General features: G+C 52.8%; 2 protein-coding genes across 10 annotated transcripts in view; one reads left to right on the forward strand and one right to left on the reverse strand.

The window, feature by feature from the left end:
* INTS14 (integrator complex subunit 14) overlaps nt 1-10995 on the forward strand; it is a 17083-nt gene extending 6088 nt beyond the window's left edge. For 6 of the 8 annotated variants that reach the window (XM_044445026.1, XM_044445029.1, XM_044445025.1 and 3 more), the window contains 7 exons: nt 3675-3817; nt 4867-4959; nt 5050-5194; nt 5546-5679; nt 6249-6367; nt 8256-8321; nt 9317-9707. In XM_044445026.1, coding sequence (XP_044300961.1) covers nt 3675-3817; nt 4867-4959; nt 5050-5194; nt 5546-5679; nt 6249-6367; nt 8256-8321; nt 9317-9568 — 952 coding nt within the window. In that variant the 3' untranslated portion in view covers nt 9569-9707. Of the gene's footprint in view, nt 1-3674; nt 3818-4866; nt 4960-5049; nt 5195-5545; nt 5680-6248; nt 6368-8255; nt 8322-9316; nt 9708-10931 lie in introns of those variants that run through there. The other 2 variants (XR_006416168.1, XM_044445030.1) reach the window with 2 other exon arrangements.
* Nucleotides 10876-26700, reverse strand: HACD3 (3-hydroxyacyl-CoA dehydratase 3). 2 transcript variants are annotated; one of them, XM_044445033.1, is made up of 11 exons: nt 26511-26700; nt 24328-24370; nt 22845-22918; nt 19275-19439; nt 18431-18482; nt 17818-17928; nt 16781-16908; nt 15372-15484; nt 14643-14749; nt 13206-13337; nt 10876-12135 (listed from the first exon to the last, which is right to left on the reverse strand). In XM_044445033.1, exons 1-11 carry the CDS (start codon nt 26598-26600, stop codon nt 12059-12061), a joined length of 1092 nt encoding a protein of 363 aa, XP_044300968.1. In that variant the 5' UTR covers nt 26601-26700; the 3' UTR covers nt 10876-12058. The 2 variants fall into 2 exon arrangements, with proteins under 2 accessions (XP_044300968.1, XP_044300969.1); XM_044445034.1 differs by lacking the exon at nt 22845-22918 and having other exon boundaries at nt 26511-26682.
* Nucleotides 26701-27391: the final 691 nt, after the last annotated feature.

Here is a 27391-nt window from a genome sequence, read left to right on the forward strand (position 1 = left end):
GGGGAAGAAACTCAGGGAGCTGAAGGCCCAAGTGGCCTTCTCGTCAATCTTACCTGTCCGGGGATTTGGGCCAGGAAGGGACAGGAGGGCCTCTGAGGTGAACGACTGGCTTAGGGTGTGGTGCCAGAAGGAACGCTTCGGGTTCCTCAACCACGGCACTCGTTTTCTTGCCAATGGACTTCTGGCAAGGGACGGGTTACACCTCACGAGGATGGGGGAAAGGTCCTTTGGAGATGCTCTAGCGAGCTTCGTCTGGAAGACTTTAAACTGAGCCGGGGGTGGGGTGGGTTCATGCCCCCCAGGAACGTGTCTGCACTGGACAAGTGTGGGGAGAGGATCGGGGCTCTGGGAGCAGGGTTTTAGAGATACTGCAGGGACTGACAGGACTCCTACAGAGAGGCTCCAGGTATTAGGGAGGATGAGAGGAAGGAGGAGCCTGGGAACTCCAAGGAAAGGAAGCAGTGGGAAGGAGTTGAGGTGCATGTACACCAATGCTAGGAGCATGGGTAATAAGCAGGAAGAGCTTGAAGCTCTCCTGGGAATAGGAGGGTATGACCTGGTGGGAATCACAGAAACTTGGTGGGATGAAAGGCAAGTCTGGAATGTGAACATAGAAGGGTATCACCTTTTTAGAAAGGACAGGAAGGGAAAGAGAGGTGGGGGCGTGGCTTTATATGTCAGGGAAGGGATAGGATGCAGTGAGATAGAATGCAGCACAGATGGGGATTCGGTAGAGGCAGTCTGGGTGAAACTTAGGGGTTTTGACAGGGAAAGAGACCTGACAGCGGGGGTATGTTATCGCCCTCCAGGTCAACTTGAGACCCTGGATGATGTCCTGACAGGCCAGATTCTAAGGATATCTTGGGGGAGAGACACAGTAATTATGGGAGATTTCAGTCTCCCAGATATTACTTGGGAGACTCACTCGGCGGTGACAGCCAGGTCACGTCGCTTCCTAGAAGCTATTGAGGGAGCGTTTTTCACACAGAGGGTCCGAGAGGCGACGAGGGGGGGAAACATCCTTGACTTGGTCTTGACCAATAGGGAGGAGCTGATAGATGAAGTACAGATTAGGGGAGCTCTGGATGCGAGTGATCACTCCATCCTTTGCTTTGAGATCAGGGGACTGGGGACGTGCAGCAGGTCGAGCACTAGAAGCTGTGACTTCAAGAGGGCCAACTTTGGCCAACTGAAGGCCAGACTGGGGAAAGTCTCCTGGGATGGGTTACTGGAAGGCAAGCGAGTTGAGGAGGGGTGGATGGCACTCAAAAGGGAGGTTTTGGAGGCTCAAGCCTTGACAATACCTCTAGTCAGTAAGGTGGGGAGGCGGAGAAGAGTGCCACCATGGATGCGAAAGGAGGTGGTTAGAGGGATTAGACGAAAGAGGAACCTCCATAGGAAATGGGTACTGGGGGAAATAGACAAAAGTGTATACCGGGAGGAGGAGGCCCATTGCAGAAGGATTCTTTGCAAGGCTAAAGCTGATTACGAGCTGAGACTTGCCAAGAATATCAAGAGCAACAAAAAGGGCTTCGCTGATTACGAGCTGAGACTTGCCAAGAATATCAAGAGCAACAAAAAGGGCTTCTTTCAGCATGTAAATAGGAATAGGAAGGAGAGACAAGTGGTGGGACCACTAAATAAGGAGGAAGGGGATCCAGTGACTGATATGAGGGAACAGGCACAGATGCTAAATGACTATTTTGCCTCTGTGTTCTCCCCAAACCAGGACGGGGGATATCCGCATAGGAGATTAGATGAGGCTGGGGACTTAGGGGCACAGATTAGAGTCACCCCCTTGAAGTCGAGGGGCTCCTCAGGGCATTGCATATTACAAAGGCGCCAGGCCCTGACGGGTTACACCCGAGAGTACTTAGGGAGTTGGCAGGGGTTCTCTCATGCCTGCTGGCCTCCATTTTTGAGATCTCGTGGAGAATGGGTGAAGTTCCAGAGGACTGGAGGGTGGCATCAGTGGTCCCAATTTTCAAAAAGGGTAGTAGAAAGGACATGGGGAATTATAGACCGATTAGCCTTACGTCCATTGTAGAAAAAAACAATGGAAAGGCTCATAATAGAGAGTGATCTAGTGATGCTAGATAGGGAAGGGAGGCCGACAGCCACACAACACGGCTTCCACAAAAACAGGTCCTGCCAGACAAACCTTGTGGAATTCTATGACAAGGTTTCGAGATGGCGGCTAGATGGAGGGGATGCAGTGGATGTGGTATACCTGGATTTCAGCAAGGCCTTTGACAAAGTGCCCCATGATATCCTGGTGGAGAAACTGAGGAGTTTTGTCCGGTGAATTAGGGCACGGTTTACTGACCGAAAGCAGAAGGTAACCATTAGCGGGGAATCATCGGGATGGCGGCCAGTGACAAGCAGGATCCCCCAGGGCTCTGTCCTGGGGCTGATCCTGTTTAAGCTTTTCATCAATGACATAGAAGAAGGGGTGAACCGTCTGCTGATCAGATTCGCAGATGACACTAAAACTGGAGCAGTGGCCACAACTGAGGAGCAGGTACTCCAGATCCAAAAGGATCCGGACAGACTATGGAAGTGGGCAGGAGACAACAGGATGGCATTCAATGTGGATAAGTGCAAGGTCTTGCACTTGGGGCATAGGAATAGCTGTCATAAGTACAGGTTAGGGGATAAGTGGCTGGAGAGCAGCACTTGTGAAAGGGACCCCGAGGTGCTGGTTGACTGCAGGCTGAACATGAGTCAGCCGTGTGATGCGTTGGTCAAGAGGGCGAACGCCACCCTTGACTGCATAGCCAGAAGTGTGGCTTCTAGATCAAGAGAGGTATTACTACCACTCTACACGACTCTAGTGCGCCCACGACCGGAGTATTGTGTTCAGTTTTGGGCCCCTCATTACAGAAAGGATACAGCCAGGTTGGAGTCAGTGCAGCGTAGGGCCACAAGGCTGGTGGCCAGTTTGCAGGGGATGCTGTATGAGGCAAGACTGAGGGAATTGGGTCTCTTCAGCCTGGAGAAGAGGAGACTCAGAGGGGATATGTTGGCGACATACAGGTATGTGAGGGGATGTCACATGGAGATGGGTAGAGACCTGTTCTCCCCTGCAGAGGAAGGCAGAACGCGCTCCAGCGGAGCAAAGCTCAGGGAGCCAAGGTTTCGTTTGGATGCCAGGAAGCACTTCCTGACAGTCAGGACCCCGAGGGTGTGGAATGGGCTTCCACGAGAGGTCGTTGGGGCCCCATCGGTGCACGTGTTCAAGGATAGGCTGGATGTTCACATGGTGGGCATGTCGTGAGTGGAGCCGGCTGGTGCCGGAGGTCAGACTAGATGGCCCTGGAGGTCCCTTCTGACTCGGTCTGTTTTCTATGTTTCTAAAATTGTAGATATGAAAGTCTGCGAAATGTAGTTTTCTACAGGAGATCCATCACAATGTCAGCGTGTTCAATGCCTGTTTTTTTTAATTGATTCAGGACAGTTTAAGAGCATTTTAAAGGCACAGCTGAGAAAACTCCTTAGATACTCTGCCTGATGGCAGATGCTGTGCAGCTTGACAGCTAATGTGGTTTTTTGACCAGAAGTTGGTCCAGTGGAAGAACTTTGTTAGACTAGTGTGGTTATGTTCCAGGCAAGCCTGTCATCCTGTTTGTCAAAAACATTCGTTTAAGTGGATGTAACTTCCTGTCCTTTTCTAGAAAGCTCATCGACGTGGCTTATACACCCTTCCACGCTGTCCTGAAATGTGGCCACCTCTCCTCGGATGTGCAAGCATTTCCAAGGCCTGAACCTTTTGTTATTGATGAGGAAATCGATCCAATCCCCAAAACAATTAATACAGGTAACCCATTGCTGCAGCTTCTGTGTGTCACAGACTTTGGTTTGTGCCCCCCTCCTGTCCCCTTTCTTCCTCTGGCTTTAAGCATTCTAGTGCGCTGTCACTGTTGGTGCGTGCCGATAAAGCGAGGCCATGAGCGGATGTCTGTCTAGCTTGTTTCATCCAGTGGCCAGTGAGATGCCGTGAAGTCCACAGGCAAACCAGGAAGGCAGTGATGCCTTTTCTCAGCAGGCAGCATTTCGTCACCCTCTGACTCTGAATGTGCCTCCGTCCTTCTGAGAGCTGCCCTTGCAGCACCTTCCCACAGCAACATGTCAAATCCGCCATCCCCACACCTCATGACAGGGCTTTTCTTGTCTTGGTCCTGGCGCTGCAGCCCAGGGGCCGCCCACTGCGTAGGGGCCGAGGACAGACCCAGCAAGCCAATGGTCCCACAGGAGCTCCCGGGCTCTGCAGGTTGGGCCGGGGAGGATCCTACCGGAGGCCCTGGAGACTGTTTGCTCCTGGCCAGGGTTGATCAGACTGGGCTAGGTGGACTCTGGATAAGGCTGCTCCTGGTGTCCTGCCCGTCAAATTTGTTGTGCAGCCTTGAGTTCTGTAAGGCCAAGAGGAAAACCTTGCACCTTGCTTTATTCTGTAACCCTCTTAAACCCACCCCCAACATAACTGAGAGAGTATCAGAGACTGTTAGCAAGAATCGCCACCCAGCAACTGGGCCGGGGCCTTCCCACACACTTTCCAGGCTGGTTGCCCTGAGTGGGCAAGTGAACAACAGTACTGGCCCAGTGCCACCAAGGCCTGATGGTGCACGGGGTGCTTGGGCTAAGGGTGAAGTAGGCTTTGCTGTGAAGCACACCCTGGGCATGGAGAGCATGCCTAGCCTAGTATTTGCTCCTGAGGACTAGCCACTTGGCTTGCATTCTCCAGTGGGGCTCTGGCTCGGGGACATGTGTGACGTGCCGTTCCTGCTTAGGAGTGGTGTGAAAAGAGTCCTTTGCTGGGTATTCACCCAACGGCCTTGCTCTCTTTCTTTTTGCTGTTTTGCATTCCAGATTTGGAAATAGTTGGGTTTATCGACATAGCGGATATCTCGAGCCCCCCTGTCCTCTCTCGGCACCTGGTATTGCCCATTGCCCTCAACAAAGGTGAGCCCTTCCACTCTCCCCATCCCCGGCAACCGGCAACCCAATAAGGGTGAGCCTCTTCTGATGGTGTTCTGCCCTCTTTCTTCCTAGAAGGTGATGAGGTGGGCCCAGGGATCGCTGACGACGTTGAAGATGAGAATTCGGCTAACCAGATCGCGGGGAAGGTCCCCAACTTCTGTGTGTTGCTGCACGGCAGTCTGAAGGTGGAAGGCATGGTGGCCATTGTGCAGTTAGGGTACGGAAGGCAGCGTTTGTGGGCGTGGGCAGAGAGGAGGAGCTGCTGTCTAGAAGCACCTGGATTTTGCCCCCAGATTCAGAGTCGGTGCATTGAGTACTGGAGGGTTCCATTGCGGACAGGAAACATGAGGTTTAGTTCTCAGCACATCCACTCGTGTTTTCCTGGAACTGTTTGAACAGGAGGCGTCTGCAGCGAAGGGCAGGTCTTAGAATGGAGACTGAACATTTTAGGGATGGGCAGGAGAGGAGGTTCTTCCCAGGCTGTGTGTTTTGCAACAAGAAAGAGGTGCCTCCTCCCGGTGGGCCAGGTGCTTCCCTGCTGCTCTCACAGTGGGTGTTTTCCTTTCAGTCCGGAGTGGTACGGGATGCTGTACTCGCAAGCTGACAGCAAGAAGAAGTCCAACCTAATGATGTCGCTCTTCGAGCCAGGAGCAGAGCCACTCCCATGGCTGGGGAAGATGGCCCAGCTCGGCCCCATCTCAGGTGCCCCCTCCCTGGTTGAGCCTTGCTAATCCCCTCGCCGCCCAGCAGCGGCCCCTCCCGGGTGTAGATGCTGCGACTTGTGCCGGCACTGCACGTGGGCCCCCTTTACGCTCGCGGCGCTGCCGCACATCGCTCAGAGTGGCGATGTTTTGGCACAGGAGCTCTGGCTTTGGGGCACGCGGGCCCATTCAGTGAGCCGCCTGCCACTCTGCCAGGTCCCCTTTGCCTGTGTGTGGCCCTCGCTGCAGTGCCTGTGGAAGGCTTGGGTGGCTGCGCAGGCGTCCATCCCCACGTGCCATTTGAACCTCTGCGGATTTTGCACACCCTCCCCCTTGCTTTTTCTTTTCATGGTTTGCACTCCCCTGATCCTTCAGAAAATGCTCCAAAATCTTGGGAAGCCGGGCATGTTTGACTGGTGTCAAGGAAACAAATGCGCCACTTTAATTCGGATCGTCAGTGGAGAACTTCTCTTCTGTTAAAGAAATAAGAGCCTGCCTGTGTGTGTGGGGGGGGGGGGTGTAAGAGATTCCCAGTATAGGTCTTACATTTTGAGCATCCATTTTTTCCAGATGCGAAAGAGAACCCATATGGTGAAGATGACAACAAAAGCCCCTTTCCCTTGCAGCCCAAGAATAAACGCAGTTATGCACAGAATGTAACGGTGTGGATTAAACCAAATGGCCTCCAGGTGAGCAGGGGGGTTAGAAACAGCAAGTCCGAAGGGTCTCATGGGTCATCTAGTCTGACCCCGGGCACAAGCTGGCTCCACTCATGTATTACCCAACATGTTTAGTTCGAAGTCTGTAGAAGGGCCCCCCTTCTAGCACAAATAGTTGTGCACGTGAACAGTAAGGCCACCGTGGCAGTGGCTTTCAGATTCTCTGTGTGGGAGGGAGCTCTCGGGCTTTTCCTCAGCTTACCAGAAGATCTTCAGTGGAAAGATCCGTGAAGATGAGAAAGCTTTTCCGAACACCTGTGGGGCCATCTCCCCTCCACTGCACAGCCAGTGCAGCGGGTGGAGTGGCGGCAGTGAAGCGGGGGATGTCTTGAGGTGCACGTGTGATTTAGGTGGAGCAACAGGCACGAACGGACTCCGCACCCTGGAGTGCAGCGTGGCACTTTCTGCAACGCGCAGGGGTCCTCGGCAGAAGAACGGGTGTGGGGAGGGTCACGTCAAGGTGGAAGGTCCACAGTGCCTTGGGAACCGAGTCTTTTCTGCTCCACAGTCATGCGTCCCGTTGCTGGAATTGTACCGGCAGGATCCTCGCCACCTCACACAGAGGTCTCTGGGATGCTGCTCTTTCCTGGGCTGGCCAAAGGGCAAGCCCTGGCTAGCAAGCTTTAGGCCTTGCCTGACCGCCTCCCGTGGAGCTGTCCCTGGTTAGAGAGGGAAGAGTCCAGTGTGGCCACTGTGCCTTGGGCGAGCGTTGGCCCAGCCCGGCCAGTGAACTTAGGCAGGGTGTACTCCCCTCCCTCCCTCCCTCAGTCCTTCAAGCCATATGAGAGGAGCGAGGATCCTTCAAAGGTTTCCACTGGTGCGAATGGGGTGGCTTGCTCTGAGCAGGGCCTCCTGGCCCCATCGCATTGCAAGAGCTGGCTCCGGGGAAGCTGTGCAAGTCCTGGGCCAGTGTCTGGACTCAGCGACGGGCAGGATGAGGGCCGGTGAGCGGGCGGTGCAGACGCTCTGTGGTTCCCCTTCCTGGAAGAGAGGCTCTTTGCCTCTTCCGGGTGGGGTCCCAGTCCTCAAAGATGAGGTTTGTCATCTGGGGCACTCCCAGGTCCACTGGCGGAGTGGCTGTGGCAGCCCAGGTGGCCTTTGATCATCTCCGGTTGGATCGCCAGCAACAGCACCTCCTGGACAAGGGTGAATCAGTGCGTCGCGATACAGGCACTGGTGCCCTCAAGACTGGGCCACTGCAGGATGCGGGGAGCTGAAGCTAGTGTCGGAGGCGGCAGCTCAGCTCAGCTCAGCTCAGCCTGCAGCTCCCTTGCCAATGGAACTGCACTGGCTACTGGTCCCCTGCTGGGCCAGGTTTAAGGTTTCAGGTGTCGTGTACAAAGCCCTGGAGAACGGCACTGAGGATACCCGAGAGAGCTCTTTCCCTCGTAGCAACCTTCCTGGACGTCGTCCTGGTCCATGGCCCAGCTGGGGTTCACCAAGCAACGAGCCTTTCGCATGGTAGCCCCAGTTGTCTGTCTCGGAAGCCCGAGCAACCGGCAGCGCTGTGCTGTTCGCAGCACCTGCTGAGGACAGTCTTGTTCCAAAAGGCCTTTCTTGTTGATCAGCCCCACTGTTAATATTATCTGCTTGCTTTTAATGTAAGTTTATTCAATTGCTTTAGTTTTGTGCTGTTTCCTGCTGTGGAATTGACTTAGATAGGGCATGGCTTGCAAAGGTGTTAATAGATGAAATGCCCCAGCTCTGGTTTGTCTTCTGGTGCAGTTAATGTGGTGTGCTATTTAAAGCCGAAGATGGGGAGGCGGGGTCTCTTCCCCCTCAAGAATGCTACCGTGGTGGGGGCACATGCCAAGTTGACTCTACAAGCCAGATAGAGTTTCCCCTGTTCTTTTTACAGACAGATGTACAGAAGATACTTAGGAATGCAAGAAAACTTCCAGAAAAAACACAGACCTTCTACAAGGTGAGCAGAGGTTCTCACGGCACTTTGAAGTGGGCAGCATTGGCTCAGAAGATGCACCATTCTGGGGGGAGGCTTGTTCTGTGGTTTAAGAATAGACTGGTGAAGTCATACAAGCACCCCCCCCCCGCCCCCCGCTGCCCTCTCTCTTGGTCTTTTCCAAATATAAAGCACTCCGCTGGTGTTTCAGAAACATAGAAACAGAGCGAGTCAGCAGGGGCCTCCCAGGCCATCTAGGCTGACCTCCGGCACCAGCCGGCTCCGCTCACGACATGCCCACCATGTGCACGGCCAGCCTATCCTTGAACACCCGCACTGATGGGGCCTCAACGACCTCTTGTGGAAGCCCATTCCACACCCTCGGGGTCCTGACTGTCAGGAAGTGCTTCCTGGCATCTAAATGACTTTCTAAACTTGACTTTGATTTTGTTCATTAATTATTGATTTATTAGTTGTTGTTTGTTTAATCACTAAGTCATGCCCGACCCCTCACGACCCCATGGACAACATTCCTCCAGGCTCTCCTGTCCTCCACCATCCCCCGGAGTCCCCCCAAGCCCACCCCCACCACCCCAGTCACCCCATCTAGCCACCTCATCCTCTGCTGTCCCCTTCTCCTTTTGCCTTCCATTGTTCCCAGCATCGGGGCCTTATCCAGTGAGTTTATTAGATTTATTTCCCGCTTTCCCCCCCAATGAATTCAAAGCAGCTCACATCATTCTCTTCTCCTGCTCAGTCTTATCCCCACAATAACCACCCTGTGAGGTAGGTTGGGCTGAGAGTCTGTGACTGGCCCAGAGTCACCCAGTGGGCCCCATGGCTGAGCGGGGACTCGAGCCCAGCTCTCCCGGGTCCCAGCCCCCTGCTCTTCACCGCTGCGCCACGCTGGCTCCCACCTCCTTTCTGCTCTTTCCCACTGGGACTGCAGGCGACAATGAGAGCGCCTGCTCTCCACCCAGAGCTGCTTGCAGGGCTTTGCTCTCCTCTTCCCCTTCCAGGAGCTGAATCGCCTGCGGAAAGCGGCCCTGGCCTTTGGCTTTCTGGACCTGTTGAAGGGGGTGGCGGATATCCTCGAGAGGGAGTGCACGCTGCTCCCGGACACGGCACACCCGGACGCAGCCTTCCAGCTCACCCACGCTGCCCAGCAGCTCAAGATGGCAAGCACGGGCACCTCAGAGTACGCCACCTACGACCACAACATCACGCCCCTGCAGACGGACTTCTCTGGCAGCGGCACCGAGCGGATGTGACGGCCCTCTCTGGGCCAGACCCTCCCGCGGAGATCTGTGGGTCCGCCCTCCTCAGCAGGTGCAGTCTCTTATTCTTGCTTTCCTTCCTTGCTCAGTGCAGGTTGGACTGGACTTTGTTATTAAATTTATTACTTTTTTATCCCACTTTCTTCTGCACGCCAATCACAAAAAGCAAAAGCCAACATAGTTTCCGGAACAGTTTTTGTACCAGCCAAAGGCCTGAACGATGACAAAACCAGTGTCACAAAAGCAGGCATAAAACAATGCAGTGCACAGACCATGTGCGGCAGGTGGCAACCTGGTCAGAAAAGCTCTCAGCTTTGTAGAGCATTTAAAGACAGGACTGAAGGGAGGACATTTTAGGAGGCAAATCACTCCCATAGACCGCAATTCAGTGAGGATGAGTGCAAAAACATGCAAATGGCCAGGTCCTTCAGCCCATGCTGTTTATCCTGTGGCCAGCTAGCTGCCCCCGGCTGGCCCCCTTCGCCACTGAAGTTAGCATAGTGCTAGCAGGACTGCAGTTCTTGCTCCAGGAATGCATCCAACCCTCCTTTAAAGCCGCCCAGATCGGTGGCCAGCGCTGCCTCTCCTGGTGGGGACTTGGTGAACTTAAGAAGAGCCCTGAGGGTGGATCAGGCCAGTATGTGGGTCCCACAGTGGCCAACCAGCTGGCCAGGGGAACTCGCACGCAGGCAGGACTACTGTGCACACCCAATGCTTGGTGCCTGCAGTCCAGCTTGACTGTTGGGGTGGGGAGAATGGGGTAGTGCACCCTGGAAAGAAGAGGATGTGGCTGACTGGAAGGCACTCTGAGCATGCACTCTCTGGATGGCAAAGGCCGCTTCATACCATTCATTCATAATATCTCCATGCTGCTAGATAGCCAGAGTGCTCGGGGTAGTTCTCACTGGAAATACAGACAAAAATGCAGACGGAACAGAAACAATCTGGGGCTGGCCTTCCAACTTGGAAGTGTATGATGACAAGTTCCATCATCCTCATCCAGTGTAAGTTCAGAAGGTGCTATCTGCAAGGCAACAGGGCTGGGAATGCCAGCGTTGGGTGCCAAAGGAACTTTCCTTCTGCTCTTAATAAAAACTAGTCATCCAGTGAAAGGCAGTACAGGTTGAGAAACGAAGCAGCTGATACATAAATGCTCTGCACGCTTCCTTATTTACGGGTAGAAGACAAAAACGGAGAAAAGCATAGGCAAAACAGACCTTAATTTATTCAAGGTTTCAAATTATTTGAGACATCCACTAATGAGTGTGAAGCTTATAAAGGAAAAGGCAATGAGCACACAGTAAAGTTTTAAAACCTTTATTATTAGAAATAATGCATTCAATTTGTCTTCTCAAAGACCAGCAAATACAGGCTTATGACGAAGTGCCCGCCCCCGAGACTAACTCCGCGCCCTTCCCGACCCAGTGTCCTCCAGATGCGCTTCTCTTGTCCAGCACCTCAGGAAAGCACCAGGTTGGGGAAGGTGACTGTAAGTGGGCAGATGGAAAAGCGACAAAGACCCTGCACGGTTGCCGAGCAACAGTTGTAGCAGCTCAGGACTTGGGGATCAGAGAGCTAGCCCTTTACCCACTCGGCATTAATGGAAAACAGAACTAAACAGCCCTCCACAGTGTAGGGAGCGAGTCTCACTTGCCATGACAGATGACGGCTCTTCTCCCGCGCCCCAAGGGCAGAGTTGGCACCTTTCCTAGGACGTCAAGAGACAAGCCGGCTGAGTTGAAATAACCACTTCCATCAGCAGCGGGTGGGCAGCCGCTTGCAGGCCAGCTGCAGCCGACACCATCACCCCAACTCCGGATGATAACCTTGTTTAGGGCGGCGTGCGCCATCCTTGGCAGATGAAGGACTGACTGCTGCACCAAGGGGTTTAGCACGCAGGCGCATGCCGGCAGCAAAAGGAGGCAGCCTCTCTCTCGCTCCAAAGCGAGCTGCTCGCACTGCAGGGGTCAGGAATGGAGGCCGACGGCTCACCTGCCCATCACGTACGGCAACAGGAAGAGTTCCGTACAATGGCCCCTCGGGGCCCAGCATCGGGAGGGAGCTGCAGACTGTCCTGTTCCTGGAACCGTTACAAACATTGTGACAGGGAAAAAGGGTCAGCGTTTTTCTGCCTGGAAAGCGGTGGCCTGCGATCGGCTGAGCATCCTACCCTACTTTCACTAAAGGGCGCTCTGTTCCCATCAAGTGCTCTATTTACCTGCAGCAAAATAAGGTTGCTGGTGGGCTGGGCCAACTACCGCTTATTTTTAGCCTGACAAAAGAGCAGAACTAGCAGGGTGAGGGGGGAAATTACCTGTGTGAAGGCTGCAAATGCGTGTGCGAGGGATGGGAAAGACACCTGTTGGTAAAACTGTACAAAACTCGTTTGCGGATTCACCGGGCAAGTAAAACTGTTAGGAATGTGAAAGCCCTAAACCTGCCTTCACAGGAAGATTAGAACAAGCAGCTTTTCTGGTAGCAGGCCTAGTGCATTTTTCTCTTCTTTGGCCCAAGGTGGCGTTTCCTTTGCTTGTAGAGATGACGGAAATTCACAAACGGCCCTGAAGAAAGGAGGAAAGCACCTTAATTCCCACGGCAAGCAATTAGACAAAAATCACAGAGCACTGAAGCTTTAATTCTGCACTTCTTCGACTCCTGTTGCCTTGGGGTGGCCCACCACCTGAAAACTCGGGGAGTGCCTGGCAACAAGAGGCTTAACACATGAGGAAATCCTCCCCCCTTGCCCGGCCTTGTAGGTAGTGGCCCCTTTCTCAGACGATTCCTTTCAACAACTGTTGTGCAGGCTGCCTGCTTCTCTGCAACGTTTGTGTTTTGGTCCTGGTGCCCTTCCTGCCCCTAGAAACTAAGACTGGGAAGGGAATGCATCTGGGCCTCAAGGAACACTATTGTTACAGGATGATGATGGGGTTGGTGATGTCATCTCGAAGCAACTTCCACACAAATACAGAAATTCTAAATTGTATTACAAAACTCCATAAATCAATAAAGCCCATAATCAGCACAATGCAATAGATAAAATCAAACACCACAGAAACCTAATTTAAAAGCCAGAACAATACAAAAGGGTCCATCCACAAGCAAACAAAATCTCCCCAGCTGAGAACAAACACCACAAAATCAGCCCACAGCAATCAGACCGTAACGAGCCTGAATGGCCAGGAAAATTAAGTACAGGCACCCAAATGATGAGTGCCACACCAGCTGCGCTTGGCTGGGGAGTGCGACCGAGAAACGTGGGGCTGTCATAAAGACAGGCCTGCTCCTGAGCGGGCGCCCTTGCAGCTTCTCAGAGAGGGCAAACCCAAAGGTGGTCAGTCCTCACTCCTCCTGTGCTGGCCCTGCCTGGAAAAGGAGGCAGGCTGGCGAGCTGAGGAAGAGGCTTCCTCCCGAGAGTCAACTCTGCAATCTCCTTTCTGCGGGCCAGTAACCCCAACAGCACGCAGAATTGCAGCTCGCAGATGACAGATGTGTGTAAGTCACGCAGCTGCGGTCGAAGACGGCTTCCAATGCAGAACCAACCATCTTCTACTCCTTTCTGAATTCCAGATGCCTTGGAAGTTAAGTCTTTTTAAAAAGACAAAGAATCAGGAAAGAATAATTTAAAACTCACCTAGGAATAAGAACACCAGATAGAGCTGGAGAAAAATGGAAAACGGAATGGTGATGTTCAGCGGACTGGGCAGCACAAAGCTGAACCTCCCGGTATTGCTAAAGATCGGCATTGCCTGAATCACAGACACGGCTGAAAAAAAGAAGAAAATTGGTCAAGGGGTCATAGAATCCTAGATTAGTACAGAAGCGGCCAGAGGGCCATCGGGTCCAGCCCCCTGCTGGTGCAGGACTCCAGGTTACACCAGCCCACCCAGACGGCTGTCCACACGCTTTCTGAACGTCTCTGGTGAGGGAAAGTCCACAGCCTCCCCAGGTAAGAGGCATCACCGTCATTCCTCCTGGTGCCTAGTCTAAATATGGTTTCTGTTCACTTAAACCCCGTGATCCAGCTCTGCTATTCTAGGATTCTAGGACCTGCACTCCGGGATGAGTGGGAAGAGACCCTGGCCTTCCTCTCCGGGACAGGCTTTGAGGTACTTGCAGCAAGCCATCCTCTCACCCTCCAGCTGGGGAAAGCCGTACCTCTGCTTTCTGCTGGCAGAAGTTGCCAGCAACACATTAGGAATCTCTGGAAGGAGCCGTCTTTGGCAGAATTAGTCTTCCAACAGATAGCGGGGAAGCTCAAGTTCCCCCTGAGGAGTGCCATCGTGCCTCCTTGAAACACTGGCACTTTGCTTTCCAGAAGTTGCATCCCCATCTTTTCCTTGATTGGGTGGCCAGTAATAGGCTCCAGCTGCTAGACTTCTTTCATTCCTTGTTCTGTTCATAGTAATCCAAATGCTCTCGATGGGATTACTGGTCTCTTCTTCCTGTATTTCTTTGCAGAGATATGTATCTTTTACATACATATCCCACCTTTACACGTGCATAAAGTGCAGCCTGGCCTCCTTTTCTGTTCCTATTCTTTTTGAACAGTTTAGATCCTGCAATTTTTGAATTCCATTCATGGGAGTGATCCCACCAAATTTCATGTATACCTCTCAGATCGTATTTGTCCTTGTGTGTTAAGAGCTGAAGTCCATGTTGTTTGTTTCCCATATTCTGGGCATTTGTGTACAGACATCAAAGGCTACGTGAAGAATACCCTGGCTTTCTTCCCACATATTTGGAGGGATTATTGCTAGGCCCTGCTAGAGCTGCTTTCTCTGTTCGGTGGATAATCCTTCGTCAGTTGACATTATGTCCAGATGTATGTCTCCCTCCCCTGTAGGATTTCTGATAAAGCCCTTCTGAGAAACATCTTCACACTGTGGCCAAACATACTTTTCCAGTTCCTGTAAGGTGCAGCCTATCCCTGGGCAAGACCAAAGACCCAGGGAGCACCTGTGCAGAATTAGTGATCCCCTCGTTCCTCTCTGGCAACAAGGAGAGCACATGCAAGCCTGGTTACGGGGCTGCTTTTCCCGAGCCAGGAACCGGTCCTCTCTCTCCATACCTTCGGCTAGGATTCCCAGCGGGTAGAGGGGAATCCAGACCGTGTATCGAAGCCAGGTCAGGATCCTCCACTCCACATCGATGCAGGAGAGCATGTAGAAGGGATACCTAAAGCAGAAGCCGCAGAAGTCAGTGAGGCACTGGCTAACAGCAGGAAGGAAACGATTTAGGCCCTTCCTGGGCTCGACCGTTCTCTGACACTGTAAAACACACAATTCTGCTTTGCCTCCTGGCTCCCTGAAAGGGATGCCTCCTACTGGGGATGGAAATAGCAAGCACGGTTGTCACAAGGACCCCTCCACGAGGGTGCTTACAGGAGCACTGGGAAGACCTGCCCATCTCATCGGACCTGACGGCCCTTTGCTCAATTAGGAGCATTGGGGGTGAGGGCCATGCAAATGCAGGGCTTTCTCACAGTTGCTGAGGAAAGCAAGCCTGCATGAAGGCTGGGCTTTGAGGAAGGCTCCGAAGGTGGAAGAGGAGGCCCCTTCTGGCTCTCTGGGAAGAACGCTGCTGGACTCGACCACAGGGCCATCCAGTCCAGCACTCTGTTGACACAGGAAGCCCCCACAGGCGTTCCACGCCACCCCCACGTTCCGCAGCAACTGCTGTGCGCCCTCTTCTGGCATTGACGGCCGCCTGTGGTTGCCGGACTCCGGCAGCAGAATGAGCAGAGCAGCTTAAGAAGTGTCAGGGACCAGGTGAAAGACGCACACCGTCCCTCCAGTACCTGAATATCTCAATCATGCTCCAAATGTAGAAGATGAAGAATACGACCGCCTTGCCTTGCATTTCTTCCACACCGCCCAGGACGGCGAACAAAATGAAATTCCTCCCACAGACCTGCATGGAGGGCAGAAAGAGAGGCGTCCCACGGTTAGGCTGTTCCGGGGAAACCTGCAAGGGCTTCAGAGGCAGAGGGCCGGGGTGAGGCAGGAATGTGTCCAGTGGGCTCTCTGCCACGGGACCAGGCTCTCCAGAGCAAGCCACTTCATTTTAGCAAGCCTGGTTGCACTCCCTCTTCCTGCCAGAGCTGAACTGGAGTTGCTGCACAGATGAAAGAGGAGGCGGGTGCCCTACGCAGCCCCTGCTCTGCTAAAACGCCGTTTCCCGAGATGAGCCACCACCACGCCACCAGAGCCCTGGCTTGTGCCAGTGTCACCCATGTGCCCTCCCCGCTCTTCCCCGGGGGGCCTCAGGTTACCAGCGAAGCACAGGCGATGGCCTCTTCCTCTCCCGGAAGGAACGCTGTGGCAGTTCCTGTCCGTGTGTGGCTGGAGTGCCGTCCGTGCACTCCGAGGTCAGATTCGATTTTGGAGGTGCTCTCAGGGACACATTCCCTTGGTGGGCGAGGGCAAAGGGGTCGAGAGAAGAGCCCAAACGTGCCCTGTATTGGAGCTGAACCTTCTCCCTGCTGCTGATGAAGCATTCTGTCTTCAGAGTGGGGAGAAAAGCATCCAAGCTGGGAAAACTCTGAGGAATCGGTGGTTGGAGGGAAAGGGGGCACCGCCTGCTGGGGAACCCCAGGAGGATGGACTGGGGTGTCGGGAGGCCAGATCTGACCCAAGGGTTCCCCATCCCCTTTTGGCATTGTCTTGCAAAATGTTCCTTGTGACACACACACACACACACACACACACAGGGACACCAGTGTTCCCACTATGGGAAGTCTGTCTTCTGGAACAACAGACATGGCTTTTGGAGGCTCACTGGCAAATAGGTTTTGCAAAAGGTCCTCCAACCATCCCCTGGCGCAGCTCCCGATCTCAGAAACGTCCTTCTCCAAAGCCTGCTGCTCATCCCACTCTCACAATCTAGTCCTCCCCAGATGAAATACAAGCAAGGGACCCCTCCTCTCACATGACCAGCAAGAGCCCTTTGCCCTATTAAGACCCTCAGCGTGAGGCTGGATCCCAAGCCAGGCCACAGGTGGATGAGAACCAGTGAGCGGCTGGGACAGATCACCGGGAGGCCCACAGTGAGCCTTGCGGGTTTCGCTTCCCACGAAGGCGCGCCTGTGGCCTGCCACACATCTGGGCTCCAGTCAGGGGTGAAACCCTTCAGTCCTTGTCAGGTTCAGACGATGGTGCCCACGAAAGCAGAAGACATTAGCCTGGGCATCTTCAAGAGAGAGATTACCTGGAGGACGACGGGAGCCAGAGGAGCTCTGACGAGCCCCGTCAAGGTGTTCATGATTTCCATGAATGCCAGCATTTGGCAGAAGCAGATCATGTCAGCCACCGTGTGAAACGTGTCAAAGAAAGATTCTGCAAGAAGAGGCAAGAGTTCGAGCATCTGTTCAGCAGTGGGTAGATAAGGGCCTGGCTCCAAAAACCCGAACCTCTGGAATGAAGTTTCTCAAACTGCAGCTGCACCCAGCCATGTGACAAATCATGTTTTAAGAATGAGGACTTTCAGAAGCTAGCATGGGCAGGAGGACAAGCTTCTACTGTTCAGCAAATACAGCACAAAACTTAAGAACCCTGCTGGCTGTGCCTTGGAAGACGCTCTGCAGCCATTCCAAAAAGATCAGATGCGTTGAGGGCAGGGAATGCACACCAAAGAAGCAGCTGCAGCAAGGCAGGCCTTCTGCCTGGTCTGCTGCCCTCACTGAGCCTCTGATCAAGCCAGTTTCTAGCCTGCCACGGCCAACTTGTAAGTAAGCTTTATGTACTTTACCATGTTAAGAATACTTTCACCATATGTGCCCAGGACTTTTCCTGCCCATTTGTGCACAGGACATATGTCCCTATCATGGCACTGCATTACAGAACTGCCCGACAATTTCTGTGCCGGGGCCAGATTAAATCATCTCTGAGATACTGTAGTTGTGGAAGGGATACCTGCAGCTCCTCTTATAAGTTTCATGCAACGTTTACAGGCACGAGGGACACGGAATACAGGGAAGCAACACTCAAAACCTCCCAATCCAGTCCCAGAAAGCTGCGGCATGCTGCCGTTGTCACACCCACAAGGTCCATTCCTCATACCAGAGATCCTCTTGGCTACAGACGTGGGAGACTGCGGCCAGGCCTTCTTGCACGCAAGGCCTGCGTTCTGCCACCCAGCTGAGGCTCTGCTCTCGCACTGGCCTGCCTCCCTGAATTCGATTCTAGGCATTCTGGCAACAGAACATCGGCTGGTGGAGCAAAAGGGCAAGTGCAAGCACCACTGACCTTTCCCCAGCACGAGCAGCCGAACCGTCATGTTCACCAAGATCCAGGAGAAGCCCAGGAACTGCACAAGGTTGTACACGAACAGGTACCCTCTCTTCAAGTGGCGGAAAGCTGAAGGCATTGCAGAGCAGAGGGTGAGTGCTGGAAAGGTGTTCCTGACTCTAGAAAAAGCGCCCCGAGTGAAGGCGAGGCGGGGTGTCCGACTGCCCTGGCAAAGGCCAAGCGCTGAGAAGGCGGCATGGTCTGGCCCCCAGGGACTGCAATAACATACTCGCACTGCATCGGCATATTCTCACATGCGGCATGGCCAGGTAACCCAAGGCTTGAACATACGGCTCTGCACCGCAGGTCGTGTCCGCCGTGGCTCACTCTGGTATGAATGAAGCATCAGCAGCTCTTACTCAGCTGCCATGTCATTGGGCTAGAACTTGCTCAGAGAATTCTTGGGCGGTGGCTGGACGGGGCCTAAGCCCTAAAAGGCAGGAATGGTGGGATTCAGCAGCACCGCAACCCGCACTGCGTGTGCTACGAACGGCATAACTGTTGGCTCATGCAAAACTCATCCCTGCTGGGTGCAGGATTACCGCCTGAAGCAGAAATTGTGGCCACTTACGGTCTTTGGGGATCCTGCTCTCTATGCTGATTTTGTTAATCTTTTCTTCCTCCTGGAAATAAGGAAGAGGGTTTTTTAATAGGGTTACTGCCGTTTGGAAAGGGCCACTCATTTTCAGAACACGCCACTGCAAAATCCTGACCACACCTGATGTAAGCGGAACGAGGCACCAGCAATGTGCCATGGAATCCTGGTTTCCCTTTGCAAATCCTCCTTTCCTCCAATCTGCCAGGGACGCTTACTGTGCTTTCTTGCTGTGTCTTTTTAAAAAAGACAACCCCACACATAACTGCTGTTTTCTGTTTGCAACTGCATCACCAAGTTACAACAGCGCCTTTTTTCAAGAAAACCTGCCTTTTTGTTTACTTCTTTCCTTAACGGACAAGAGAAATGCATTCAGCCAGCAGAAACACTTTTCAAAATATATCAATGTAAACATATTGAGCACGACTGGGTAAATTAAATATCAGAAAATATATATGGTTATACATCATCTTGAATATCCACATCCATCAAATCTACTTATATGTAAATCGCACCACAAAATATAAGCCCGGGGTGAGGTGACCATCACATGATGCGGAATGAATGAATGAATGTCGAAGGCTTTGCTCTTCTGCTCCCGTTGTGACTTGGGTGTTTGTTCCTAATACACAACTGCGATCAAGCGTTCTGCACATGGAGTCAGCGACTTGGCTGGAAACTTAACTTCCTATTGAGCCAGAATTACATATGCAATCTCCCCCCCCCCACCACTCCCTCTCTCCCTCCCTCTCTCCACGTGTGGCCGAGGGGTGTCCAAGTCCAGCCATGCATCTGACTGGTGCCACTGGCTGGGTTTTACCTTGGCTTTGAGCTCCATCTCAGCATCTGATTCATCCAGCCAACGATCAAAATCAGGCGTGAGGAAGACAGGCCGCTTCTCCTGCTTGGTTAGCCGTTCCCACCAGTGGCTGGCCTCCTTCTTCACAGTGATGTTCAGCTGCCTCTGGGTCATTTTGTAGGCCGGCTGCAATCAGAGAGCCCGATGAGAAGCCAGAAGCTCATTTTAAGGGAAAACTGGAAACTAAAACCCACGTGTGCAAAATGCACAATCCCACATTATTACTTTAGCCCTGTAAATCCATCCACGTCAAGTTACTATCGCACAGCGTTTTATTTCTGAAAGTCAGCTTGGCCATTCAGGAATGTTGGTGACACATCCAGCAGAGAGTGCAAGAGAACTTTGCCTTTCGTGGTGGTAAGTTTTCAGAAATTACTGCCTATTTTGACCATGCTGATTCTTACATTAGAAAACTTGCTACTTTCGAAATGGTGTCCACCAGGACAAAAGAACAAACCCAATTCAGCCTCCATGAGAGCCAGGACATTACTTTGTGTCCAAGCATATGGTTTGGGCTGTGAAAGACTTTACACGTTCAGTAACCCTGAAATATTGAAAGTAAGCATAAGCACTCTTCAATGTAACACAACAATCATGCATTAAAAAGAATGGGGATGCTGCCAGAATCAGAGAAAGCAAGCAAAAGAAATGCTGAAAGAAAATCATTCAAGAATAAGAGAAATAACACTTTTGCACCTGGAGATACAGGATGTGACAAAGGTCTGTTGGTACCATCTGCAAAAAGATGACTGTACAAAGTCCTGGCTGCCAAACTCTTGCTTATCTGTGGCACAGTTAAGGCTTCAGAGACCCCCTCCTTGTGCAGTTCCTTGACTCATGAAGGGTTCCATCGTAATCACGAGTTTGGAGGAAATTTTGCAATCATGATACCTTTCTACATATACATCTACAGCACTTGCATGCCCTTCTGAGCATCTGCTCAACATCACTGTTCTATGTATTCACTTTTATTCCCTTGTCATAAAATAGGGCTTATTCTGCCCACAGCACTCCTTACAGCTCCTTTCAAAGCTCAGGATTTCTTCCTAAAATCAAGAGAGCTCTGCTCCAAAATTAGCAGAAATGCAGCCATTATTGACAGTACATTTTCAAATTACTACAGCAAACAGACACAGTAATGCCTTTTAATGCTAATTCACCAATGTGTGTTCTGTTCAACCACAATATTTCATCATGTATTTTGGAGGAAACATGACATTTTAGGTTGCTGAGTTTCTGAAAACTGCAAACAGCCCTTCAGTCAGCAAGTTTCCATTATGTTCAGCATTCACTTGTGCCTATTTAGGAATCATCTTCAGATTCAAATTCCTTATATTTTGAAAATTAAAGTTGACATAGAAGCATTCTCTTCTAAATCTGGTGCATCAAAACAAGCCCTTAATAAAAATCCAAAGTAGAGTACAGCACATTTTATGGACAAAAGAATGACCACAAATCTTATGAGAAATGTGGCATTAAACTATATTTCCGGAAGAGTATTTCACTTTTCCGAACAACAGGAATTGTCTTTTTGTCTAATGCATTTTTAAAAATGTGATACATATTAGCACCTGCACAACTTCAGCTAAATCTTTGATTACAGTGTCATGTATTAAATTGTTGATTGGCGTGAAACATCCCAATTGCTCATCAAGGGACACACTGATCTGCCACAGGTAACCAGTTGAGTGGCCATGTATAAGCAGCAAAAAGATTCCCCTTGACACCCCTCCAGCCACATTTTCATGTTCACAATTCAGCTGGCTCTTTCACTAATGCCTGCTGAGTGCATTGGGTGTGTGAGGAGAGGGGGTGGCTGCACAGAACTGGATGAAAAACTATTTGGGCTGCATGATACCAATTTCTGAAATGGGAAGCCTGACATTCCTGCAAATGGCACATGGAATATCATCAGGGTTTTGACCACTTGGCCTAGAAAATAGAACTGCTTCAGCTTCTAATGGAGCTCTGGAGTTTCTAATTTCTAGTAGCTGTGGCAAAAGATAATGAAGAGCCAGAGACGCAAAGACTCCCTGTGAAGGAGCAGGGCAAACAGAGCTAAGACATGGAGCCGTGTATCCAACACATAGCCAGCTGAGGGGAATTTTCTAGGACAAGAAAGATCAAGTGAGCAAGGATGTCATCATGTAGGTCAACCAGTCTTGCTTAAGGCCAGGTGGCAGCTAACACAAGCTCCACACTGGATGTTGGCTCGACTAACCAGAATTTCTAGCAAGGATGTGATAACGGTTGAGCAACCCAGCACAACTGTCATCGTCTACATAACTGCTTGGCACACACCACTCCCTTCTAAGACCGAGTGCTCAGTGTCTAAGCATTAGCAGGAGCTCTGAGAAATAAGAACATGCAAGGGACACCCCCGGTGCCCTCTGCCACCGTTTCCAGAAATGCAAAAAGAAAAAAATCTCTAAGGAAGCAAAGGGGGGGAAATATCAAAACTCTGCTCAAAGAAGGCTTGGGCCATGCTCACAAATGCAGATGCTGATGCTCAGCTGGAAAAGAAAGCCTGGAGCCCAGGCTGGAACACTTCTGGGAGAGGATATTTTGCAACCTTTTGGGGCAAATTCTGCTTACTCCTTCTAAGGACCCAGGCTCCACATAAGTACAGACCAAAGAAAGAAATCCCCCTCCCCAATGATAACTAAGCCTGTTCCCATGTTCCACGAAATGCTGAGTGCCAGCATTTTTCCCCTTGAGAAAGAGTGAGGATATACTCCAACATTTCGCTACAGGCACTGCTTGATAAGAAAGCCTAAATCAGTTAACATTTTACAATCCATGCATACCAAGTCAAGCAATTCAGACCTTGCATTCCACATTGCAAGCAAGACGCACAGCCCTTTCTCCTGCTAAATCCTTGGAGCTATGAGAAACGAGAAGCGTTACTTGGATGCTTTCAAAAGACAAGCAGCAAACAGTTGGTGCTTCCCCACAACAAGTAACCAGGCATTGCTTGTGATGGCTCTGGCTTACGAGAAAAGCATGCACAAGAATGCAGGGATATTTCCCCGCTCCAGAAAGGGTCACACTACACTACACACTGTTGTACAAAGGCAACAGTGAAAACAGTGCTCATCTTTGTCTCCTGGCTTCAATGTGTAAATACTTGGTGGTGCCGCCACAGCAAGCACCACCCGTTCATCAATTCCTGGTTTGCTGTTCCATGCAAATCTCACCATGGTTTAGTTATGGGGTTGTTAACCACAAACAACCCAGAGTTTTCCTCTTAGGTACTCCAGCTTAACATCACAGGGTTTGCAACAGAGACCCCACAACATCCCATTCAAGTCCGGGCTGTCATTCCCTATGAACCAAACCTTTGGCTTCTGTAAACACATATGGATTACTTAGGCTATATGCATCCATAGGTTAGAAATATACCATATGCCCCTTGCTGAGCAAATCATAGACCGACTCAACTCCAAAAGTAAAGTGAGGGGCATCCTTTAAAATGTGTTTTTTTGAAATCTGCAATTGTAAACTAGCTGCAGAAGTAACAGAAACTCTTACCTGTGGCTTCACTGGTTCTAAGAACTCAATTTGAAATTTGTACACATTGTCCCCCTTGGCGCCATGGCCTTGAGCTAGAAAAACAGAAACAGGCATTCCCTTTTCAGAAAACTAAGAAATAATCATAAGATTGCCTTCCCCTAATGACACACGGGCTGCTTCTCTGGCGTTACAAGTGAATTTGTCAAAATGCTGCTCTTAGCATTATTATTTTTGACAGAAGTCCATGCAGCATGCAAACAAGAACAGAAGTTGGAGCAACGTAAAGAGAGGCACTAGAAGCCACGTCAGATCCCGGGCAACCTCAGACAGAGCGATTAATCCCAGAATTTGTGCAAATGAAGGCAAGGAACCCAAAGCCTATCAGTCTAGTCATGAGCCTAAATGTGGAAGAGTCACTGAATTTAAGTCAAGAAATACACGAACTCATCGGACGTTTTGGGGCAAGTTGTGCCCAACATCATCCCTAAAGTGCAATGTGGCAGCTTACGCCCGTAACGCGAGTCCTTGGGCCAGAAACGGACAATTCGGGATGCTCCAGAGGTTGCGGACCAGCTCCCACAATTCCATGCTGGCGGGGCTGCTGGGAGTGGCAGTCCAAAACATCTGCAGGAAGCTTACCTCATCCTGCCTTAAACACAAGGCTCAGTCATAGTGGGGGTTTCTGTTGAAAGCAAGTCAAGTGTTTTGCATGGGAATCCATTTCCCTTTCAAACTAAATGTTTGCTCCTGTTCTAAAATCCCACAGTTGCTGCACAGGGTGTGTTGGAGAAGGCAGAATGCTACAATGAGGGCCTTTTATGGTCAGCTGAACTGATTAGGCAAATAAGGAAATTTCCCTACTCCATTTAAATGAGGTGCTATGCTACATCTGGGTGAAAGTAGGGCACCAGCATTGGAACGGTAGACTCTAAGGCTCCTCAACCTTTTAAATATTTTATTCATTTATTTAGGAGCTCCTCTTATGTCAAGAGCCAAAAGGAATGCGAGCACAGAAGTTCTCTACCCCAAAGAGCCCGTAAAGCAATGTAAACCGAAATATCTCTGACAGGTGGCTTCTGGCCTCGGCAAAGCACTTCCAGAGGGAGGGATCCCACCCCTTCCCAAAGCAGCCTCCTCCGCCAGCAAGTGGCCTGGACACCCCATCAGAGCGCTGCTCCGCCAAATCCCGAACCGCTGGGACCCGCCTCCGGCAACACTCTCCAAGGCTGCATGCAGGCTCTTCCCCAGCCATATCTGGAAGTGCGAAAGGCAGCCTGGGGTCTTTGGCACACACGGCTGGTGCCCCACCAGGAAGCCACGGCCCTTAGGAAAGCTGCCCTGTGGCGACTGCAGGCAAAGCCACCGGCTGCCTGGAAACAGAGGCACAGGGTGTTTGCAGCCCGGCCTGCATGACCCGAGGATAACGCGGTTTAAGTCAGCAAACATAATCAGCCAACTACACGTTCCACCTTCTCGAAGACAACACTGAAAATGGACCAACCTTTGAAATGGAGCACATTGTCCGTAATTGTGATGTTGGGGTCCTGTAGACAAAGAGAAAAGAGACTGGTTGGAGCTAGGAAGAGTTTGATTTGCTCTTAATGACCCCCGATGGCCTTGTTGACCAGTTCAGTGGCATATACATTTTACAGATAAAAGACAAACTATTAGTACCTGTTTAAATAGAAACATAGAAACTGGGCGAGCCAGAAGGGGCCTCCCAGGCCATCTAGTCTGACCCCCGGCTCCAGCCAGCTCTGCTCACGACATGCCCACCATGTGCATGTCTAGCCTATCCTTGAACGCCCTCACCTTGAACGCCTTCAGCCACCTCCCATGGAAGCCCATTCCACACCCTCGGGGTCCTAACTGCCAGGAAGCACTTCCCGGCATCCAAATTGAACCTTGGTTCCGAGCTTGGCTCCACTGGAATGCATCCTGCCCTCCTCTGCAGGGAACAGGTCTCTACTGAGGGAAGCAGGATGCTGCTGTGGAAATCGGTCCTGAACACTTTCAGCCAACACTATGACAGGTGGGCAGACTTCAACTCCCAGAAGCCCTTTCCAACATGACCAAGGTTCAGGAATTTCTTCTTGATGGAGCGTATACTTAAATTATGGGATTTACTGTTGTGGGAAGAGGTGAGGGCCACCAATTTGGATGATTTTACAAGGGGGTTGGCCAGATGCATGTGGGAGGAGGCCATCAGTGGCTACTAGTCTTACCGGCTGGGGCTCCCTCCTTGACCAGAGGTGCCCTGCCTGCACGCACCAGTTGCCGAGGAGCCGGGCAGGAGGAGGTCTTGCACTCCTCCTGCTGGAGGGATCCTGTGGGCAGCTGGCCTGCCACTGTGTGTGCAGAGTGCTGGAACAGATGGACCTTGGGCCTGATCCAGCAGGTTCTTAGGTGACGTCAACCAGATCTGGAGATCCACTTCCTCTCCATTCCAGAGTTATGGCATGGAACTAGAGGAGCTTGGTAGTGTCCAAACTGGCTGCAGGATTCTGATCTCCCTTCCTGGTCTCAGGAAACAGCCATTTCCTGCAGTCTGAGCACTGCCACAGAAGGGGTGCTGGGACTTGCAAGCAGGGTGGCCATTTGGAGAGTGGCAAGATCTGTGGCCCGCCACATCCCCAGTCCTTTGCAGAGCAGTGATCTGGAGAAACAAGTTGCTGACAAGAGCTGCAGTTCATCCATCAGCACAAGGCCTGCAGGAACTGCCAGGAGTGGAAACACACAAGAGCAGGGGCCCCCCAGCAATCACATTTTAATCAGGTGCTTATCTGATTGTACTTTAATCCGCTCCTCACCATGGTGGGGCCCTTGCACAAAAACGCTGCAGGCCAATTAATTTTAGCAGCAAGGCCAGACCCTCCATGAGCAAACGTGTTCAAAGCACTGCCACCCCTTCCCTCACATTAAGTCGACAACCCAGAGCAAGAAGCAACAAGCAAGGAAAGGGAAGGAAGAGGAAATACATGAACATTCAACAGGGCAGGCGATCTGAACGGCCCTGCTTATACTCTCCTCTCCAGGGAGGGAGGGAGGCACTCGGGTACTCCCCATGCTTCCTCTAGTCTCCGCGGCTGTAAGGGCCAACGGAATGAGGCAGCAAAAGGCTGGTGCACGACACGTGCGGAAGCGGCCCTGCGGGAGCACCAACGCTCCCCGGACAGGCAGCGCATCAGGCCCCCACCGAAGCGCACACGGGGTAAGGCCGCTGCAGCGGCAGCCCAGACCATCTGGAGGGGGCTCCACGGTGGGGACGACTGGCTCCTCCCGATTTCCCAGGGAAACCGAGCGGCTCCTTCTCAGCCGGCGCGCCCGCCGGGCCTCCGCCAGCGCAGCAGCGCCGAGAGCCGTCGCGAACCTTCGGAAGGCACTCGGCCGCCCCGCGCCTTCCCGACGAGGCTCCGATAAGCGGGGCCGGGAACCCGCACGCGGACACCCTAACAGCATCAATAACGGGGGCGGGGGGGACCCGACTGCCACGCGAAGGGACGCCGCAGAGCCGCAGCGCACCTGCGGGCGCCTCGGAAGCGGTGCGGCGGGGGCCAAGCCCGTCCCGGGCGGGGAGGGCATGTCGCCGCGCCGGCAGGCGGGGACCTCGGGCGGACGCGCCCATGAGCGCGGGGGGCGCGCCCCCCAGGAGCAGAGCCGCCGCCGCCCCCCGGTGCCGCTGACCTGAACGTCGCTGAGCTCCACGCGCAGGTAGAGCTCGTGGTGGCGCTGCGCCCAGTGCACTTGCGGGGTGAGGCTGGCACCGGGCGCCATCGCTTCCTCGCCGCCGCCGCCGCCTCGCTGCTTTGGGGAGCGCCAGCGCCGGGCCAGCCGCACAGGAGCGCAGGGAAGGTCGGAAGGAGGACGGCGGGGCGGCGCCAGCGCGGCTCGGGAGCGCGCCCGCCGCCTTCCTCCCCGCCGGGGACCGAACTCCGCCTCCCGCCTCCGCGGGAGCCTGGCAGGACGGCGCCACTGCCGGCAGGAAGCGAGGGCAGGCGCCCCCCCCCGCTCTCCCCCAGTGAAAAGGCCGAGTCGGCAGCGCAGAGGGTTGCCCTGATTTGCTGCTTGCAGGGAGGGGTGGAGGGAGAGGCGGCGCCCCCCTGCCTTCTGGAGTGGTCCAGTCCACTGCCGAATCAGGGCTCAGCCTTCCCCGCTTCCTTCTCCAACCGGGGGCCCTTCCCGTATGTTGGACGGCGCCCGGCTCGCAGCCTGGCCCGCCGGCATGGCCCGTGGCGGTGGTGGGATTTGTAGTCCAGCCCGTCTGTAGGGCTGGGGGAGAGGCGCAGAGGGTTCCCCGGCGATCGCGGGTTTTGAACTGCACGCACACGCGCGCGGCACGAGGCGCCGAGCCGGCTCCTGCGCGCGCTCCCGCGGAAGGAAAGCCCACTGGCCCCGTGGCTTTTGCTTCCCGGTAAGCCGCGTGGAGGAGGAGGGTGGCCTTCCCTGCCGCAGCCGCTTCGCGAGGCCAGCGCGACTGGCACGCGGCCTCCGGGCAGCCGCAGGGCAGAGCGCCGCCGCCGCCGCAAGCTGCCCGCGCCGAGGGCGCCGCGCGACGCTGCAGCGCG

This window comes from Varanus komodoensis, unplaced genomic scaffold, assembly GCF_004798865.1.
Source record: "Varanus komodoensis strain SLA01 unplaced genomic scaffold, ASM479886v1 scaffold46_3, whole genome shotgun sequence".
In the NCBI taxonomy this organism is placed as follows: Eukaryota; Metazoa; Chordata; class Lepidosauria; order Squamata; family Varanidae; genus Varanus; species Varanus komodoensis.

What these genes read in the sequence shown, in the direction of transcription:
- HACD3 (XM_044445033.1), bottom strand. Translation starts at nt 26,600, where the DNA reads ATGGCGCCCGGTGCCAGCCTCACCCCGCAAGTGCACTGGGCGCAGCGC. An exon ending in AGATGGAGCTCAAAGCCAAG is followed by an intron (nt 18,483 to 19,274) that starts GTAAAACCCAGC and finishes CCTTATTTCCAG; the next exon opens with GAGGAAGAAAAGATTAACAA. An exon ending in GCTGGGAATCCTAGCCGAAG is followed by an intron (nt 13,338 to 14,642) that starts GTATGGAGAGAG and finishes TCTTTTTTTCAG; the next exon opens with CCGTGTCTGTGATTCAGGCA.